Here is a 21,589-nt window from a genome sequence, read left to right on the forward strand (position 1 = left end):
GTTGTTTCTTTCCCTTCTTGTTCAGATAACGTGGCAACTTTGAATTTTCAGTTAAAGTATTTGGAAATCTGTTGGTAATATTCTTTGGTTAGGCTTGCTGACAGGAGAAATGCTGGAATTACTATTTCAGAGCCACAAAAAGTATTTACAATCAAAAATTAACATGCAAACAAGTTCTGGATTTCAGGTTTCATTGCAAGCTGTAACGTGGCCAAGAGTGCCAGACCGGCTCCACATCCCAAGGCCAGGAAAGACCACACACAACAGGAAGATGCTCCCAGTGATGCTCCCAGACTCTCCCAGTTTCAGATATCCTCTCTAGCCCCACACACACCCAGAATGCTGTCACAGCAGCACCAACAGCCACAAACACCACTATCCTATGCCCACAGCATTTTCCTCTCCTTCCCACCACAGGCACAGAACACTGTGTCTCACCCATGCCCAAACAGTGCATTTCCTCCTGCTCCATGCTCCATTTCCCCATCCACATCACAAACCATCATCCCCCTGATCCCAACACCAAAAGCCAGGCCAAGTATTCTATCCCTACAACCATTTTCCAATTCAGCCATGATTTGGAAGGAGGAGCCTCTCCACAGGGCAAGTTCACGCTTGAATACTGTTCACACACTCTCTACACTAAGCTCAGTTTCCAGAGGCTTGGCTGGTGGCTACTTTCTTAAGCTGCACAGTAAAACAGAGTTTAAGACAGATCCAGTCTCCCAGAGCAGGGTGAAGAGTTCACAGCTGCTACAGACACTGAATTTGCCAACAAAATCATTTCAGTCAAGAGGGGAAATGGGAAAGAGAGAAGAGGTAGACTGTGCCCTAGTGGCCTCCTGCTGCCCAGCTGTTCTACTGGAGTGTCAGGGAATAATGCAGCTTTCCAGAAACGGGCTGGACATTTGCCCATATCTTGCAGTAGCTTTATATGTGCTGCCCTTGCAAAGAAACTCTCTGTACTCAACAGACTCAGATAGGAACAGGGGCCTTCCAAGAGCTCAGACAGGAAAGAAACATCACAGACTACATTTTTCATGGGTTGATCATGAGTTGTAAGTTCTTCCTTTCCTGCCTATACAAAAACCCCTCGATGCTTAACTCCTGTGCTGCTGGCCACAGACTCCAGGCTCTGCTAAGGAATGCTTTCAAGTTTCACACCTATCAGAAAGCCTTCTGATTTCTACACCAGCTTTGCTTGGAGCCCAAAGGTTTCAGCCTCCAAAACCTGTCCAGGTAGGTGGAGAACTTTATCTGAGCCTGTTGGTCACAAACTGGGACCAAGAACTCACCCACCCCCCTCTGCCCATGAGCTGCACCAAAGGTGACAGGGCTGTAGCAGCTCCAAGTCCAACAGCTCTGTCAGCTCAGCAGGGCACAGTGGAGGTGGGAAATGAGACCCTCCCACCACATGGGAATTCTGCCTGGCCATGTCTCTACTGCGAAGACAATTCGAGCAGTCCTGACAGGATGTGATAGGAATTAAAGACAGCATTTCACAGAATCACAGACTTAATTAGGTTGGAAACAACCCATGACCTAACACCTCCTCCTCAACTAAACCATGGCACTGAGTGCCAGTCTTCTTTTAAACACCACCAGGGACCGTGACTCCATCCCATCGCCTCCCCAGGCAGACAATTCCAGTGCCCAATCACTCCTTCAGTGAGGAATTTTTTCCTAATGTCTAACCTAAATTTCCCTTGGCACAGCTTAAAACTGTGTCCTCTCATTCTGTCAGTGGTTATCTGGGAGAAGAGACCAACTCCCACCTGAGCACAGCCACCTTTCAGGGAGTTGTGGAGAGTGATCAGGTCACCTCTGAGTCTCCTTTTCTCCAGGCTGAGCAACCCCAGCTCCCTCAGCTGTTCCTCACAGGGTTTGTGTTCCAAGCCCCACATCAGCCTCATTCCCTCCTCTGGATGCATTCAAGAATCTCCATGTCCTTCCTAAACTGAGGGGCCAGAGCTGGACACAGCACTCAAGGTGCAGCCTTACTTGTGCCAAGTACAGGGGAAGAATGACCTCCCTGCTCCTGCTGGACACACCATTCCTGATCCAGGCCAGGTTCCACTGGCCCTCTTGGCCACCAGGGCACTCTGCTGGCTCATGTCCAGCTGCTGTCACCAGCACCCCCAGGTCCCTTTCTGCCTGGGCACTGTCCAGCCACTCTGCCCCCAGGCTGTAGCACTGCAAGGGTTGTTGGTGTTGTGGCCAAAGTGCACGACCTGGCACTTGGACTTGTTAAACCTCAATTTCTGCCTAAAATGGCAAAAGAGGTGTTTTATTTCCACCTCAATTATTTCTAAAAAATGAGAAGGGAATCTTAAAACTTAAGGAGAATAAAGGGAAGGTCTGTTGCAAAAAGAGGTTAAATGATAAGTTTCTTATGAAATTCTGTAAGAATGTGCATAAAAGTAGCTATAATTTGCCAAATGCATTCTCAAGTCCATCGAGAAAAGACTCATTACAGATGGCCATTCCCCTTCCTCCACTGTCCAGGCAGTAAGTCTCAGGCTTGTTCACAGACTAAATTAAGGTACCTGTATTTTCTCACTTTTGCTCGTTAAATCAGGGGTAAAATGTAAGTAAACCACAAGAAAAGGCTGCTCCAAGGGTGGCTTCTCACACCCAGTTTGTTTATAAATACCGTCCTGACAATGACTTCCAACAAATGATCAGCTCTTTCTGATCTGAAAAATATTTGTTCAATAACATGTGGGAGACTTTTGCTGGGACGCACGTGAAGCCGCTAAGTGAAGAGCTCTGCCAGCTGCTCTTTGTTTTAATTGAGATGCCAATCATTATTTTTCTTTCTAATTATTCTTTTCTGCTTGGTTCTGGTTGTTTTCATAACTCTCCCACTCTTCCACTGCCCTGTGTTTGACTCTGCTTCTTATATAACCACACTGGTTTCTGATGTTGTTTGAGCTTAACTTGCTCTACTGGAATGAATGATTGTTGCTCTCCCAAATGTATCTTAACTGCTCCCCACCATGGATTTCCCAGGCATCAGAAGCGTCCAGCCAATTTTCTTCCATTTGTCTCACATTCCTTTGGTGTCTATCGTCCTGGAGAACAATGTTTCAGGCCCAGTTTTACTTCTGCAGTGCTGTAACTGTGCACATTGTTTTCCAGTGGGACTGTCTGGTTCAGAAGGAACCAAAAGACAAGTTTTTGGTCAGGAAGATCCAAATGCACAAAAAGCCATGGGAGAATATTTGCCTGTCACTATGAAAAACTCCAAATGCTGTGGTACTACACCAAAGGTTTTGGTATTTGCTATTTTAATGCAGAAGAGGAGAGGTGAACACGCAAGACATGCCATGTGGTCACTGAATAATTCCTTTATTTTCTCTATTTGAAGTATTTCCCCCAAATGCTCTGGAATGAAACAAGGTTTCAGTTTAGCTTCAAGTTGCTTTGTCTGCGGTTTCCAATTGTGCCAGATTCCAAGCCTTAATAACAAATAAATTTCACATTTTGATAATAAAGCAGATGCAACTACGAGCTGACATTCAAGACAAGAGAAAAAGCCCCAAGTATTTTGATTCATTTCTGTGGCCTGTCATCCATCCGAGGGAAAGCACCACCAAAGCCAGTAACAGAAGGAAACCACAGCCTTGTAGTCCAAGAGGAGACTTGAAAGGACTTCTTGCTGTTACTCAAGGATTCAAAAGCCATGGCAGTACTCATGTTAGACCTCTGGAACGCAAACAAACAAATAATCACGGTCCAAATCCACAGACCAACATGGCAACTGCCTCTTGAAAAACCTTTCCTGCAGGTAATGCCAGGTTTGTACTCCTGTGTTTTTGAGTAAGGTCTCCCAGGAACTAGATTCAGTTAACATTGAACTAGGCTTCCCCAAATGCAAACATTGCACGCCAGCCTGGACTGCCAGCCTGGGTGGCTTTTGGCGTGTCTGGGCAGGAATGAATCACTTCTGGGAACTGCACTGACACAAATCTTTAGACCTGGTGGCAGCCAGCTCAGCACCTCTCACTGATGCACTGCCTCAGCTCCTCAGGTGTCACAGGCTCAGCAAGGGATCGCAGTGCCATGGCCTGGCTTGGGACCCTCACACTACCCAGAGACATCTCAGGATCCTGCAGAGCCACTGAATCCCAGAAGGTACAAGCAGCTACAGTATTTTAGCTTGTGAAGGCTTTATGTTCCTTTCTCAGTTCCAGTCCTCAGCCTGGTCTTCCACGTCAACCTTCTTTTAATACATCACCTCTTTAAATTCATGGAGCCTGTGCTTTGGGAGCAGCTACCTGCCAGAAGTGGACTGATTGCCCAGAAGTCAAAATTAACACTGTCCTTCACTAGAGGAGGAAAATGGCATGAGTTGTTCTACAGGGTGTTTCTAACACCCTGCATAGAAAACCCAACCTTTTAAAAGAGTTAACAGTTAACTGAGGAACTGGTCTGCTCCAAAGAGAGATCAGGTGATAGGTCCTATCACCAAAAGCATTATTTCCACCTCCTGGGCAATACACTTGGCCATTTGGGGAGGGCTGAAGGCCCCACACTGCATCAGTTGCTTGGCTTGCTGACCCCCTTCCCAGAATACATGAAGGTGCTGAAGATCTCGAGGAGGTGACTATCCCATCCAGGTGTCCCATGACTCTGCCTGATAAGGTGCAACGAGCCTTCACATCAGACATGAGTAAGAGAGAGAACTGCCTTTTGCTTCTTTCTTTCCTCATTTGCTTTTCATCAGGTGACCAAACAACACATCTGAACTATACAACCTCATTCAAAAGGCAAGAACATAACTGAATTGTAGTAGAAATGTTATTAATTTCTCTTTAAATCTTAATGCAATTGATCATGCTGATAATTCATTTATGTTTAACGTATTTATGGTTTTGTTCTGAATTGTCACACACCTTGGTGTGTTACACATTTTTTTGGATGTGAACAGAAGCCATGCAAAGAACACAGAAGACTCCACAGACAACAAAAAAACCTACAGTGAGAAGGGAAGTCTGTCACCCCTGGACACCAAAACATGCAGCGTGAGACATAGCACAAGGCAATCTTGTTGATATGGTAACAGGAAGAACAAAGAAATTACTTATAGGAGGCAGAAGGTCAAATAAGCTACTCCTTTAAACTCTCTTATCAGACAATTCAGAGATACAGCATCACATTTCTAGAAACACAAGCTGGAGTATATGACCTTTTCTGGACTTCATTCTTCTGTTACTTGTGATCATGAACTGTCTGACTGAGTGAAAGTAGTGAGAAGTGTGGAAAGCAAGTTAAGGTGGGTCCTGAGAGGGAACGAAAAAGGCAGGTTGTTTGAAGCTTACAAAACTTTTGATGGTTTTGATGAGTTTACTCACAACTCTAAAATCCAAGGTATTTTGTAAAGTACAGCGCTTTTGTTTAAATCACGTATTAGATGTAATTAAGTCAGATCCCTGTTGAAAAATACAATTTTTTGACCACTTCAGCAGCCCAAGAAATGATAGGAATGATGTTCAAGTGAAGAGGAGAAAATCCCCTTGCAGAATGGGTCCTAGGAGGGTATGTATCTGAACACAGATGAAGTGATCTTGGGTCAGTAACATCACTGCAGCAGTGTGGAATCACTGCAGGATCTGGGAACAGAAAGGCAGGCTTAAACCTCCCACAAGCCTTTCTAACAAGGCTGTGCCACAAATGTGCTCAAGCCCTAGTTCAGGATCTGCAGGTTCTGAACACTGAAGCAGGTACATAAACACCGAGTGGAATATTCACATAATTTAAAACATAATAGATTATTAACATCAGGCATTCTCCCCAAAATACATCACACCTCTATATCACAAGTGCAAAAAGAACAGAGAATTTCAACACAAACCTGTGGGTTTACAGTGCACCACACAGGACAGTGTTCCTTCCACACATACCCTCAGTTTTTGCTACCCCTCCTTCCCCAGGCTCCATGAGGTACTTAAGGAGTCATAAACTCTCCTTCTGCTGTTATTAACTTCTGCAGCATTTTTTGTGTCAAACCAGTGGAAATGCTTTAAATTGCATCCCACTTCTAATGGCCCAACTGGCTTTTTAAAGCCTCTGAGCTGTCACAACAGGAGTCTGATGAATGCAGAAGGTCTCTGGCCACAGACCACAGGCTCCCCCATGAGATACTTTCCCTCTGAGAAATACAGAGTTAATGGCAAGAAATAACAAGGCTCTACTGCTGCTTCCTCCTATTTCTCCAAGTCACATAAAACCAAGAGCACAATTAGATCATGTTTCTGTTCTATGAGAAAAGAGGGCAAATGCAATTATATTGGAATTGTCCCAGACAAGAAAAAACCTGAACTGCCAGAAGTACATGATTCACAACAGGACTACAAAGCCAAACACCTTCCAGATACCATTAATTCTATCTAAGAGACAAGTAGCCAGAGCAACTGAAAGCAATGGAAATTTTTAGGGAAGGAATGCGAATTCATATTTATATGGGATCTGTTTAAACATGTATATATATCTGACAAATAACTCTGTTGACAACTTCACTGCTGAACTTTTTATAGACACAGATTGAGTAAAGAGATCAAATTCACACATAAAAAGTATCTCACGAAGGCCAAAGGATCAAAATCAGCTGTTCTGACCTACATTAATGAAAAATTTGTCAGAAAATTCACCAGAAGTTGAGCTACCACAGGAATAAAACCAAAGGCTCCATCCATTTGTCCGTCTCTGGCTGTGCAAAGGTGTTATGTGCCAAGAGGGAAGAAAGCATTGATGTAGCAGGAAGCAACTGACAAGGCTGGTAAACTGTATGTATGTCAGGAGGAAAATTATTCCGCTAAAAACAAACAAACAAAGAAACAAACCAAAACACTCTCCTACTAAATGTTATTTGCTTGCACACTGGCCTGCAGGTATAACTAAAAACTGATGCATTTTGCCCAAAGCACAAGTGACACAAGTAACATCAAGATTCCTTTCACCCCTTTTCCCTCCATCTCACCATCAAAGTCCTCCAGGTCCACAAAAAGGCAGCTGGGGGATTAATCCCACCATGGTTTATACTAGTGAAATTAATTCCTCACCCCCAGTATAAATCCTTCAGCTATTCTGCAGGAATAACTTTCTGCAGAAAACTTTAGCTCATGTTTTATGACTGAGATCAGGGGACGTCAAAAGGTTTGCCCAAAAGCTGGAAGAGACCCTAGAGCTCAGTCTGGATGGAAGTGTGGGAACCACTGGCTGTCTGTTATTGCTTCTACCCATGACATAAGGCTGCCTCCTTGGTGCCTGTAACCAAGTTCTAATACCAGCTGTTCTTTGAGGAGCTCTCCTGGCAAAATGGGAGCAAAATATTTTACCAGCCAGGAAAGACCGAGGGTTGAGTCCCTATGTCAGGTCCCATGGGGCAAGAGGAGCAGAAAGCCAGTAATGCTGACAAGAATCAAGCATCTTCATTCTGTAATCAAATAGAACCATGCATGCCACAGTGCATGCAAACCACAGATGTCAAAGTACAAATGCTGACGACCTGAGGCACATTTTACACCCAATGTCTAAAGATAAAACTCTAGGAGGATAGCCAAAACGCCTTTTTCTCATTTAAACTGCACTTCAAAACTGCTTTGCTATTTCTTTTGCAAACGAAGATGACCTCAGAATTTAAATTTCACTCAAAAAGCAGCACAGTAAATCACAGGGCACTAATGGAAAAGATCCATGCGCACACACGTTGCCTGAGTCACCCTCAGCTTTGCTCTGCAGGCATTGCTGTAATGACAATAAAATCACTCATATGCAATAACCACTTACTGCCACAGATAAGGCAGAGGAAACAAACACTCCTTCTTTGTTTAATCAGCAAAATGTTAGCCTAGATGTGTTCATCTCATGTTTAATTCCAAAACAACGACCCTGCAAAAGATGCCTGGACTGCATTACTGGATATGTTACAAGACAATTGGTACTTGGCCTTTCCACAAGCTTGTTTAAGCATGCAAACAGTGCTATAAATTTTCAAGGGAAACAACAGCTCTGCTGCTCACATCCTCCTCCAAGACCAAATCCTGTCTGGGGCCTGCTCCACAGTGCAAATCCATACTTACGCCCTGAGTACCATCTCAGATTCCAAGGAATTCAGGTTTGCCACTTCTCCATGGCTTGAGGTCTCCAGGTTTCCAAACCTGAAAAAGGAAGTGCATGTTTAGAAGAAACTCTAGTGAATAAAAGCAAAATCCCAAATTGCACCATTCATATACACTCACCATAAACAACTACAAGCGCTTCCAGCTCAAACTACAAGGAATCTTAACAAGTAGGCAGAATCAAGGACCCTGAAGATTATTTCACTGAGGAGGGAAAACACCCTTAAGAAACAGCCAGTATCTTCCAACCTAATTTGTTAATTTATATAAAGTAGCCTGCACCCAGGAGGAATCGACCAAAACAGTGTCTTTGCTCACAGCCCCAAGTCCCTTCTGCCTGTTTTCACTCCATCCTTTCCCAGAGCAATATTCCAGCGTGCAACAAGACTGTATCACAACCTCCACCTTCCCCAATACAGCTTTGTGTCTCCAGCACCTGCCATTCCCAACAGCTCCAAGTGTTATTTCAAGGTTTCCTAGGTGACAAGTGCACACTTTGCGCCCAAACTCCCGATATCAGTGAGAAGAGCCCACGATGCTGTGAAAACACCACCGGGAGAGAGGGAACCGTGGGCACAACTCCAACAGTGCCAAAGGGAAATCTTTTACCTACAAGGCACAACCCAGTGCCTCGCAGGCAGGATCATGCACCTCATTTTCAGCAGGAGTGCCCATTGTTTCAGATATGCAGCTCCATAATTATCCATGAAGAATTCTATGGCTCCCTACAGGCAGGTTTGATGAAGGTGAACAATTATACACTGTCCAGAATAAGACAAGCTGATTTTATCTGTTTAGTTTATCCATCTCAATTAATCCGAAGAGTTAAAACAAGTGCATCCTTAAGTGCTTGTGCTACAACAACCCGGTAACATCAGCCAGAGCAAACACAGTGAGCTGTTTCTGTCCTCAAGGTTCATGTCAGAACTGTCACAAACTCATCCAAAAACCTTTCAATGGATGAACTGATGGTAGCTTTATGCTCCTCTCAAGCATCGGTCTAAGGCTTCGTGTTATAAGAATCACAGACCTGTTGTTAAAGGGAGAGGATTTCACTCTCCACTGGCATCTACTCTGTAAAAGATGCCTAAAACACATCTCACCCAGTAGACAAAAGGCACTTTCCCCCTCCTAGGGAAAATTTTTTTTACTAATTAAATTTTTATATTCTGCTTTCAAAACTTGCAGATAATTTTTGAGGAAAAATTATTGAGATGAGTCCCAACGTCATTGTCCTACTATTGCATGAAATATTAAATACGTATTTGCAGAACGTTAGGCACTTGTGTTTAAATCCCACTAGAGAACACAAGCTGAGCTTTACAGGAGAAATCCATAAGACGGCAATAAAGAGCAGGCAGTTTTCTGTGCAAAACTGGAGAAGGATTTAACGCTTCCTTATGTTGCCAGATGTAAATCCCTGCCTCCCTCTCATCTCTCCATGAACAACAGGTCATTAAATACGGGTTAGGAGGAGTTAATAACACGACCGATGTAAAGAACAGCCTTTCTGCAGCCTTCCAGCACTCTGTTCTCACCAGCTCCCGGACAAAGAGCCTTTCACGGCCCAGTCTTGTAGGAATCCTTTGCATACAAAAAGAGACAAGAGAAACAAAAGGATCCTGGTAGCCCACAGAACTTTTCAGCCTTGCTTGGCATTTGGGAAGTCACAGACTGCACTCAAACGGATTGACTAAGCAAATGAGACCAGAATGTAATGGGTAATACTGAATGTTTAAATGCTGGAAAAGAAGAGTGGAAAATGCATCCCTGCATCGCTTTTAAGAGGGAGGGAGGAAAATACTCTGAATAACTCAGGAATAATAAGAAAAGGTGGTCTCTGCAACGGCCCCACACAAAGCCCAAAGTAAGCTTGTAAGCATTGAAACAAGCAATTTGGAAGGCCAGACCCTCAGGAAAAATAAGGTGGTTTGAATCCTCCACACAGGGAGTCATAGAAGTGAAATCACTTCTCTAGCTGAGTAGACAAGCCACCTAATATAAAGGGAAAGGAAACTAAATAACAGATACTACAGGAACAGCAGTGAGTCAAACACCACAAAGTGCTGTCCCAAAACGTGTGGCTCTGCTACTGCAGGACCCATTCCTTGGATGCTCCCCCTCCACCTCCCCATGCTCTCCGTTTATCCCCCAGCAAACCATCCTCCTGCAAAAGGAATGAACGGTAAACATAAATCTAACTCGTTCTTTGCTGTCATTACCCAGCTCCAACTCCCCACCAAACAATCTCAGTTCCCTCCTCTGCACACTGCTCCAGACTGGAACTGGTTGCTACTTTCTCTGTGCCCGTGCCAAGCACAGCACAGCTCCCCTTCTGAGGAATATGGTTATCAGGGCAAAATCCATCATGGGAGAGAGGAATTCGGCCTCCTTCTAACCTCATCTGTGCAGCTGACCAGCTCTGGCTTCCATCACACTTTGGAACACCCCCCTTGGAATACCAAAGGCACCACACTGTACCCCCACATCCAGGGCCAGGAGGAGCCGCTCTCCTTCCCTCCAGGAACTTCCACGGAAGGCTTCCACATCAAAATGCCACCAGGATCTTTTTCTTCTAACTCTCCCTGCCCACTTGTACCAAATACAAAATATCAGAATGTACAGTGTTAAAAGCTTGGCAGATTTCCAGAGCTGTCTGCTGCACTTAGATGCCAAACTCCCATGAATGCTAAAGGGATGTGGATGTTCAATTACTCCTAAATAGCTTTGGAAACACGAGTCTTCCCACCCACTTCTCAGCATACCAGCCCATGCTCAAGATTTTGTCTAGTGACCTCTAATCTATCGTAGAAGAAAACCTTTATAGGCTGAGTCTGGTTAAAAAAATTAATAGGGCTTCTGTCTCAAATTTAATTAAAAGCAGAAGGGTAATGTGAAGTCCTGGAGGAAAGAAAATAAAAAAATGCAACAACCAGATTTCTAAAACTGTTTCTAAAACCAAAGTTTCTCTTAAGCACAGCATCAGCTTTTTTATTTGCTTCCCTGGCTCAGGGAAGAGCACCTCACCTGCTTTCGGACACCAGAGATGCTTCCTGCCCCAAATTCAGTCAGCACTGCACTGCTTGGACAGGATACTCTGCAGACAGCATCAAATGAGTGTTTCCCCACACACTTAGGGTACAGGATATGCACATTTCCCAGGACGTTTTCCCAAGAGTCCCAGGACTTTTAGTGTAAGCTGCATTTGTGCAAGTCCAACACATTCATTAGACAATTCTGCAGCACTGTACCCACAGCAAATCCAGCATAAATTGAATGCACTGGGCTTGAGGGTGATCCAGCTTCCACAGATACATTGCAGAGGAAGTTTTTCCAGTGAGTATGTCCCTACTAAATAAAATATCCTGCAGATGATGTGATGCTGTTCCCTCCTCCTCTCTCCCATGGAGCTGCTCACCTGTAAAAAGCTGGAAGGGCCTTTTTTGATCTGGTCACATCATCACTGTTCTCCCTTGGACCAAACAACAAGAGCTCAGCACTCCTAATTGTTCCCTTACTCCATAACCCTGCTCTATCCCCAAGAACAAGAGACAGGGCTCAAGCTCTTCAAATGAAACTGAAACTGACAACAAACGCCAAAACTGTGCCGCCTTTTTTAAGACACTGCCTTTTACATTATTACTTCACTGGCACAAAATCAAAACAAATTATGCACTGACACCCACGTTAGCCTCTGTACTCTGAATATTAACAAGTGTCACTAAAAACAAAGTTGCAAGAATGCAGGCTCTGGGTTACTTATTCTCAACTAATCTAGAGATGAAAACCAAGCTGGTTAAAATCAATTACTACACATTTTTTTTCCAATTTTTTTCCTTATAACTTCTGCTATTCTTCACAAGTCCATATTCCTCAATTACATGTAAATCATTCTGACTTTTACATCTTAAGTTTAATCTGTATTTTCTCCCAAGCCATAAAATTCTAGATTATCCATGATACGCAAAAAGCCATGAGAAACATACATGGATTCTTAAGCACTACCCTCCTCTGATTTGTGAGAAGGGAAGGAAGTGGTAACCTCCTAGGATTTCCTGTGGATCCTGTCACGCATTATAAAAGGATGGGGATGATGCTGACAAGATCAGGCAGCCCATTCCTCTGAAGGAGGTATTATAACTTGCTCAGAGAGGTACACAAGCCAGCAAGATCAAAACTGGGCTCAGAAGAGAGAGAGTTCTGGTCTATGGAGACAGTTCTCCCGGGCTTTCCTGCCCTCTCCAGACATTTTCACCTCTTTAAATCAGGGTGAGAGGAGGAGGGCAGGGCCAACTTCCTTAGAGCATCAATGTCTTTATATTCTTGTACGTATCCACTGTCAATTTTTATCATTTCTCACATTCTGAACTAGAATTGGGCTGGACTGAGAGATAAAGCACAGAGCAGTCAATGTAACTGTAACTGCTCTCCAGGATGGCTGCTCTCTTCTCAGCTGACCGCTTACCTGACCGTCAGGTTATTATTATTGCCTTTACTAATTGAGCCAGACAGCATTCCTACAAATCAGCCAGGATTATCCTTTTCAGATAGGAAAGCACAGATAATTTATCCATGCCTTGCTCCTGATCTACCTAGCGTGAGAGCCAAAATGAAACCCTAGGAGTTCTTATGCGACTTTTCGGTCCTAATTGCCTCATGCCAGAGCAGCCATTTCTGTGAATCACAGATTTCGAAAGTGCAACAAATATGACACTCCCAAAATAAGAGCACCCCTGACCCAGCCGTGTCTCAGTTAGAATTTAGGGTGAGAAACAAATGCTGTGTGCTCCAAGCATTTACGCAGACAGAGCAGTCATGATTTAACAGTCTGACCATAAAAGCTAGTCTTACAACACTTAGCAGTTCTTGGGCTGTCTGCAAAAATTGATGGCTGCATATTCATGTGACAGAATAGGACAGGATAGCAAATTCATGTGTTTGTACAATCCCCGTTCTGAACCAGCAGCCCCCAAACAGAAGAGCTAGGTCAGAAAACACTGGTATCCAACAAAATTCTGGAATCTATTCTAGGTATGACTTTGCAGCCCATGCATTCTGTTGGGTTTTTGGGAGAAAACTTGTATTAATTTTGCTGTGTTGGTCCAGCTGGGCTCTTTAGCAGCCAGACATGGTGCACTTTCCTTACCTATGCTTTGATGAGTGTTGGGATGTGAGCAGCAATGCATTTACAGACTGGATGTTGATGAAATTCTGGATTTTGCACTATTCTTGACAATAGGTTATTAAATCCACGCCCACTAAAAGCAAGGGAGGAAGTTCCTGATAACTTTCCCATCATGTAAATGGTGGGTCCATTCCCACTGCACAGCAGTGGCTCTTACCTGTCCAGAAGAAGTTCCAGCACTGCTCTGGGAGAAGCAAAGGCCCTGTATGTTGCAAGGAAGATGCTGATGTAGGAAAAATCCGCATCCCCAAAAGCTGTGAGAAGGTTCTCCACCAGTTTCTCCAAAGTTCCAGCTTTTATAGCCCTGATCTTGGATGTTTCATACTGTCTAACAGTGTGCTCTGGGGGTAACTGGTCTCCTTCACCCTAAAAAAGGAAACAAAAACAAAGTGCAAAAATCAGGCAGGAGACAGATTCCCAACATAGATAAAACCCTATCTTTGCACAGGAATTGGCCATCACCAGTTACTAAATGATTTTGTCAATTTTTGGTGCTGTCCAAGCACCAAATGCTCTATCAAATAATGAAGTTTTTAAGTAACTTTATTTTAAAACATATCTCTGACATGCTCAAAAAAAATTTTACAGTGTGACCACAATCAGGTTAAGTCACAATTCCACCATATAATATTATCTAAAAGACAACCCATTATCCCACAGATAGTAACATTACTGAAGGGAACAAAGTGATAATTCAGTGTTTCATTTAACTTCTGAATAAACATGAAAAATGACCATAACTTAAGCACTGGCACTTGTGATTCCCCTGCTGAAAATAACCAACTTTGGGGTGTCACACAGGACCCAAGGTCGGAACACATTTGGTGCAAAAACATTTCAAGATGTTTTTGTAAGGACGGTGTCAAACTCATCTCACAAACAAGGCATTCTAACATTCCAGTTTTGTCTTGGAGTTTCCACTTGGCACAGTATTTGTCCATAAATCTAAGGTTTGGGACTGTGTCTGGTATGTTTTTCAGCAGCATTTGTTTTAAATGCTTACAGCCTGCTTTAAGTCTGAGAGAACATTTCCTTGAATTATGCCATTATTTAGAGGACAGTTCAGAAAAGTATTTTTGTGACTGTTTTAAATCCTGTTTTGTAAAGTATGTGGAATATAAAATGGGATTATAAATAAAAAACATCCAGTATTTACTCAAACACCTTGATACTGAGGGCACAAAGACAGCATGTTAATGACAGTCACTACCAACCCTGGCTCAGGATACTGACAAAACACAAAGGAAAAAAATAATCTATTAATAAGATAATAAAAAAGAGATACCCCACCCACTTCCTATTTACATCATTACCCTCCACTGCTTTGGAATTGTTTCTAATAGACATCCTTTTCAGTTTTAAACAATATAGATGGCTTTAACATCATTCTAAAGTTCTGTCTCTAATATTATTTACAAAGCTCTGCTATCTCATTTCCCAGCTTAATGAGATCCAACAAACCCTTGCTGCAACATTAAAACATAACATTACTGTCTGTATTTAAAAAAACCCCAAACCCACACCAGACTAGACAGGGAAATATTTTGCTACATTTTGTTCCATGGATCTTAAGGCTTTTTAAAAGGTGTGTAACTTGTAATATATCTGACTTAAAGATGCATCTGGAAATACCTGAATTTTAAAAATGAACTGAAAGTGTATCTAGAATTATGTATGACATTGTCATTACAGAAACATTATTAGCAGGATATGCAACTCTCTTACATTCAAATTTTCCTTAAGCAAAACTTGGTTGGATAAAAAAAATTTGCAATTTTCTTGCTAACTCTTCATCTTAACAATTATGATACACTTTTGAAAATAACTAGTTACACAATACAATCACTTTCAGACAAGGAAGAAAGTCTGCACCACGGTATTTAACTCTTAATTTCTGATCCAGCAGATTGCCCCACTCACAGTGTAATGGTTTACAGGCATATTTACTCAGGGCACATAAAACCCTCCCGTTCACTCATCTAAGTATATTCAAAACAAGGGCAGAATCTGTTTCCAAGACGGATACACGCACAGAATTTTCCATTAATTGCAACACTACAACTTCCTCAAGACATCACGTTGGGAGACTGCTAAAAAGAAACAAAACCCCCCAAAAAATCCCACCAAAGCAAAACAAAACCAACCCAGTTCCTGAAATACCTAAAACTTTGTCAGCAAAACATCAAACTTTTAGAAATGATTGTGAGAGTTCTGGGACTGCTTGTATTCGTATTATTTTAGCAACTCTGCCTGTAAGTTTAAAAGGAAAAGGGACTTGGCAGATAAGCTCAATAACAGGCTTTGAGAATAAGACCTTGTGGGCTGAGTTTCACGCTAACAGGAAACTGCTCAGCCTGGATTTAATCAAGAGGGCATCTCTTCACTGACACGAGCAGGCTACCCAAAGGCAAAGGAGTTTCCATGTTTGCTTTAGAGCTCTCTGCTCAGAAGAACACCCTACTCACTGCCATGGAAAAAACGCTCCTAAAGCCCTTTGCAGTTTGTGACAGGGGTGCACGGTGACCACGCACTGTTAGTGGTACCAACAAATGACACCAGTTTTGCACCCTTTTGTTCATCCAAAGGACAAATAAAGCTCTCCAGCTCCTGTCTCCTTCAGCACCGTGCCCAGCAGTCTAACAGAGACCTCAACATTTCAGGGCTTCGGTAACATTTTCTTGGTCCCCTAAAACAAACAGATATGGCATTTTATAGTCTGATTTATGTCTTTTAAAATCCCACTTTGATTTTTCAGGCAACAGGTTATAACCTTGATAATCAGCAAGTGAAAGTGATGAGCACGTAGCTTCCTACAAGACAGACAGCCTCTTTCTAAAGCAAATGTAGAAAGATTAAATTGAGGTATACCCTCGCAAATCCTTCTTTTCTGAGGTTGTGTGTGTACTGATAATTCCAACAACTCTACTAACCCTCGGCAATGCTGTACCTTCAGAGGGGCCCACTGTCTTTAAGGTGATCATCTCACAGTTCTACAGCACAAAACATGACCTATGTACACAGTTCTTGCTGAAACAGGGAGAGCTCCATGCACACCAAAACACATCCAGGCTGAAAAGCTTTGTCCAAATTATTCCCAGCTTATTCCCACCTGTTAAGCTCCAGTGGGAATATAAATTAACTATAAACCATCGCCTCAACAAATGCCACAGCCTAGCAAGAGGGATTAGAGACTCAAGATAAAGAGGGAAGTTAAAACTCTGATCAGTACAGAACCAGGCTGCTACCCAAACAGACGTACAGAACCGCAGTCATTGTCTTAGAAACATCACTGGAAACAACTGCTTTCACCCAAAACCCCCCACTGCTCTGCAGGTCTTTTCCAATGCAAATATTATCTGTTGAGATTCTGGAAGTGAGAACTGTGGAATGAAACCAACCTACTTGTTTTTTATTACGCCGACTGGAAAAAACCCTAAAACAACTGGGATGAACAACAAGAAAAGGAGATAGCAAATATTCTTCAGGCTCAGACATTTGAAACATTACCACTTCACTAAAGATTTGTTTTATTCAGAAATTCTGCAGTTATTTTCAGGAGCATCTAACTAACACTTTAAATGCATTTTCACCAACTTTGACAGATTTTTAAATGCTTTTCACTTTCGTTGAAACTTACAGCTTTTCCAGATGGAGGGTTTTCCACTCTGTTTTTATTAACTTACTGGACAGGCACCCTATGCTGGAATAAATGTGCCTGGAGTGCAGTAACTTGTACATTAGCTCAAAATAAAGCACTCTAATCAAGATTGTCACTATTTGTCTAAATACGAGTCTGCTTTAACCTTCTGAAAGTAGGAATTAGATGCTCTTTGTGATTTTAACCGTATCTTTTCACATTGCTTCCTTACACACACGTTCTCCGACACATATCTTTAATATCTACACTCATCCTGGGGGGGGGGGGGGGGGGGGGGGAAGGAAAAAAAATCAAATCATGCAATGATTGGACTTTAAAAGCTCCAGGAATACAAGCTCTCCACAGAACTCTCCCCACTAACTCTCCTTTCCTCATTTTGGATACTGTTTAAGAAAAACAAACAACAACAAAACCAAACCAAACAAAAAACAAACACACACAAACAAACCAACCACCATAACTCTGCAGACTGACTGCACCAAACTCAAAAGCCAAAACAAGTTGATGAACTCTTTCCTAAGCTCCGAAAAGGAGAGGGATCCCTGCATTTCCAAACCCCCGCCCTTTTCCTTTCCTTTCTTAGCACATAAATACCCATTCTTGGCAGCGACCCAGAGTTTCCAGGACCAATTAATTCCATGACCATGACACAAAAGGCATTCCTGTTTTCTCCTCGGAGCTCACAGCCTGGCTGGTATCTGTCTGGAGGGCAGGCAAACAGCCACAAAAGCTGTAGGGCAGATTTAGAGGGGAAAAGAGAAAAGGAAAAAAGCCTCTTACACAAATGATGCTGCTCAGTTAGAACCTGTTCACTCGGACACCTTGCAGCTACTTAAAGCCACTCCGGGGAAAATAAGAAAGAAGAGGCATTCCATGGTGCTGAGCTGCGCATTCTCACACCTCCTGAAGCGATGCAAATTTAGACTCATTTGGATATCGGTGAATTCTGTGGGACCAGCTCTACACGAATCAAAGCGAAAATTAAGAAGCCTAATTCACAAATCACCTCTGCCTGCATCCATCTAAAGGAGTTTTAGCAAGTGCATCGCTAAATTGAATCTTCAAAGATGTCTAGGTTAAAATGGCATTGTGCAGCTCTTACAAATGCTGGAGTTTATCCAGCCATGGGAACACAGAAATGCCTGCTCTGAATTTACCCTCTCACAAGCATCTGTGCAGCAAAGGAACGTAGCCATATTATTCACTGAGAATCAAGTCATCCAAGAGGTTCACTGTGCAGCACACAAAGTTTTTAAAGGGGAAAAAAAAAATCAGCTGAACAGCTCCAGATCTCCATCTCTACCTTGTACAATTTATGCGCTTACCTTCTCGTCGCCTCCCACCTACAAGAAATTCCTCTCGTCCCACCTCTCACCCCTCTTGCTGGACAGACTTTTAATAAAACCACTTTCACCCCCTTTTCTTGTCTGATTTGGTGTCGTCATTGACTTAACTGAACATGAATCATCAGATTATTGATGTTTCTTTTTTGTTTGTCGCGTTTCACAGACCTGCAGTTCACCACAACCCTGTTCTCTCTTAGGCATGCCAGGGATGTGTTATTTTCATAACCTGTATTATGAAATATTCCTTGTGGTGGTTTTGATTGGACAGTGAAGCTTAGCAAGTTTCTAGTTTAAAACTGAAAAGCAAGAAAAAGAAACCAGTAAGTCAGGTAAGACTCTTAGTCATGTGCATTGTTGGAGGAACATCTGTCATCGAATGACATTTACTACAAACACTCTTATAATCCAGTAAATAAATGTGTTCAGTACTAAGTATCTTCCCAAAGGCCTTCTGTATTGGAAGGAAATTATTTGTACAACTCAGTATCCTCCTCTCTTCAGTGCCTAAAAACACCAAAATGTCCAAACCAAGCAGTAAATAAATATTCAAAATAATAAAGAACTGAGAGAGCAGAGCACCAGGATGAAGGCAAGGAAATGGGTTTTAGTGCCCATTTTAGCGGTACAATCAGCTCATTTTCTGAAGTATTTTGACTTCTGGAGCCAAAGGAAGTGTTTCAGCGTCTCTTGAGAGAAGAGCTCTACAAAGTCTCCTGGGACTTCCATAAAGCAAGCAGTGGTTAATTGTGCAAAACTACTAACAGCTTTTCCAGGTATGGATTACAGAGGGCTCCTAAGAAGGTAAAGGCAGCTGGGGCAGCTCCCCTGTGCCCCAGAAACAGCAATTACTGCTTCTGCTCACAGCCTTTATTTTAACTCCTCTTCCTCCTTCCCCATACTCCCACAGCTTCCAGTCTGCCCTGGGAATCTGGAGGTGCCAAAGCACCCAGGAACCATTACTGGGAAACACAAGGGAGAAGAGGTGCTGAGCAGAGAAATCAAGTACAAGAGGTGGCAGACAGCTCAAGCATTTCACTTGAGTCTGAAACAGCTTCTTGTGATTCTGATTATAGATTACAGGGACAGGTACAGTGCACCTGCCATCTGACAAATACTGAGAGATTCAATCTCATAGCATAGCAAATTCTGTATTTATATACAGTATTTCTAAGCTGCCTTGATGTTAAAAATGACAACTCTCTGCCTACCCTAAGAAATGCCAGAGGAAAGCTATTATTTAAATGTTGTTTGTGAAACAGTGGTCAGCAAAGACCTTTGTCCTGTTTCTTTCATGAAAAATGCTAAAATATGCTGTCATTTTTTAAATAAATACCAAGTGGAGCAAAAAGAGGGGATGACTGATATTACCACTAACACAGTCAGACAGCTTTCATATGTTATCATGATTTTTGACTACCAACAGAATACTTGTCCTGTGACAAGTCACACTATTTTTTATCTCCTTCCAGAAATGTGATTTACATTAATTGTGCAGCTCACCATCACTCTCTGCTCAGTCAGTAAAAACAAAGAGGTTCCTGTATGAGGCAGCAGGCAACAGGGCTAAGTTCAAAATGGATTTAGGGATGCCACAAGTAATAATTCTGTTGCATAATAGTAGCACAAATGCATATTACATAACCCAAAATGCTTTTATTCATCCTAATTGTATTGTTTGCTCTCCTTTCACACTGTAAAGCTTGCTGAAACAGTACACAGAAATGAAATTTATGCTAAGTCAGGAAATCAGTGTAAATTGCCACTATATCCAGTGTAAACAAGAAGGCAAGAGTGGTAAATTACTAATAGTATGAACAGCTGGAAATTTAACCTGTAGGTGAGGGGAGACGAAATGCCTTCTGACAGAGGAGAAAATACTTAGCAGAAGACTGATTCATATTTCAAAGTAAACTGAACTTGGAACAAGGTGCTTTTGTGGAACAACAAATACCCAAGAAATGCTTTTACATGTCTCATAATTACTGTGAGCAATCTCTAATGCCAAACTTTTCTAAGCTTTTAAGAAGAAATAGGTTAGTAGTCAATAATCCCTTTTATGACCATAGCATGAAAACATACCTAAACTGCATTATAAACTTCATTTCCATGGCTGTGCTTTTTACTACTCTTTGTTTTGAAACTAGGAGGCCTCTCCAGGGTGGGGTCTGAGTAGAAAAAGCATGAATAGGAAGCTAATGTTTCCTAATATTAAGTGTTACCAGCTTGAGTATTTATTGACATGCTCGAAGAGTCCAAAAATATTAACTCAATCATTAGTCCAGGCCAAACTGCATTTTTACTACATAATCTAGACACCACAAGGGATGGAGTATGGTACCTCCTGGTGCTCCCCTGCACACAAAGCCCCCTATAGAACCAGGGAGTGGCCGTGTTTGGCTACACGTGTGTCTGCAAGCCATGGCAACATCCTCGTCCCAGTCCTACAGGTGTTTTCTCCATGAGAAATTCTGCATTTCACTGGACCAACAGAAGTGTGTGACAACCAAACCACCACACAGCTACACAAATAACTGCATTCTCCTAACTACAGCCCCAGTCATGGACCCTTCCTCTTCTGCCCCAGCACACACGGTGTGAGCTGGCCCTGAACCCTCCACAGTTATTTGTGTTTCGGTTTAAGAATGCTGAGTTGCACTTGGACTGAAATCCTAAGGCAATGGGCATAAATCAAAACACATAATTATGGGGAAGTACTGAGTCAGAATGCAAAATAAGTATAGCTTACAAGTAAAGGGGGGAAAAAAGAAAAGAAATGCCAGAAAAATCAGAAGTTGCCCGCATCGGTTTGATGTTTCTTCTTTTTTGAAGGGGTTGTTGTTTGATTACCCACCCGGAGTTAATAGCTTACCTCTGCTCTTCCCTGTCCTGTTCTCCCTGACCACCTGATGTTTTCCTGAACAAAGTGCCTGTTTTTGCAGGAAGAATGCAAGCCTCATGCTTTAAGTAAGTGTGCAAGAGTTCATTCACATTTTCTCTGCTCCAGAGAGCCAGGAGCCCGGAGCACAGCCAGAATCAATCTGAAGCACTCCACAGGAGGAATGCAAAGGCTTCAGATCTGCCTTCCAAGGGAAACACGTCGTTGTTACTCATGGGGCATTTCCAACAGCAGCACAATGGCTGCCATCTCCAAACCAAAGACACCAGCCCTGCCCTAAAGGGCTTCTACCCTAAGAAACACAAAATGCATCAGAGGTACAGCCAGAGATTACTACAAACTAAGCAAACAAAAGCAGAGCTGCATCTTCATAATGATTTT

The 21,589-nt window shown here is 42.6% G+C and overlaps 1 protein-coding gene across 5 annotated transcripts in view; it reads right to left on the bottom strand.

Moving 5' to 3' along the window:
- RGL1 (ral guanine nucleotide dissociation stimulator like 1) overlaps window positions 1-21,589 on the bottom strand; it is a 53,184-nt gene that overhangs the window by 20,351 nt on the left and 11,244 nt on the right. For 2 of the 5 annotated variants that reach the window (XM_066192215.1, XM_066192216.1), the window contains 2 exons: window positions 13,466-13,674; window positions 8,085-8,162 (listed from right to left, as the gene is read on the bottom strand). In XM_066192215.1, the coding sequence (XP_066048312.1) occupies window positions 8,085-8,162; window positions 13,466-13,674 (287 nt within the window). Of the gene's footprint in view, window positions 1-8,084; window positions 8,163-8,243; window positions 8,328-8,732; window positions 8,851-13,465; window positions 13,675-21,589 lie in introns of those variants that run through there. The other 3 variants (XM_066192217.1, XM_066192218.1, XM_066192219.1) reach the window with 3 other exon arrangements.

This window comes from Chamaea fasciata, unplaced genomic scaffold (assembly GCF_029207755.1).
Source record: "Chamaea fasciata isolate MVZ Bird 193981 ecotype frontalis unplaced genomic scaffold, bChaFas1.0.hap1 SCAF_10, whole genome shotgun sequence".
Classification (NCBI taxonomy): domain Eukaryota; kingdom Metazoa; phylum Chordata; class Aves; order Passeriformes; family Sylviidae; genus Chamaea; species Chamaea fasciata.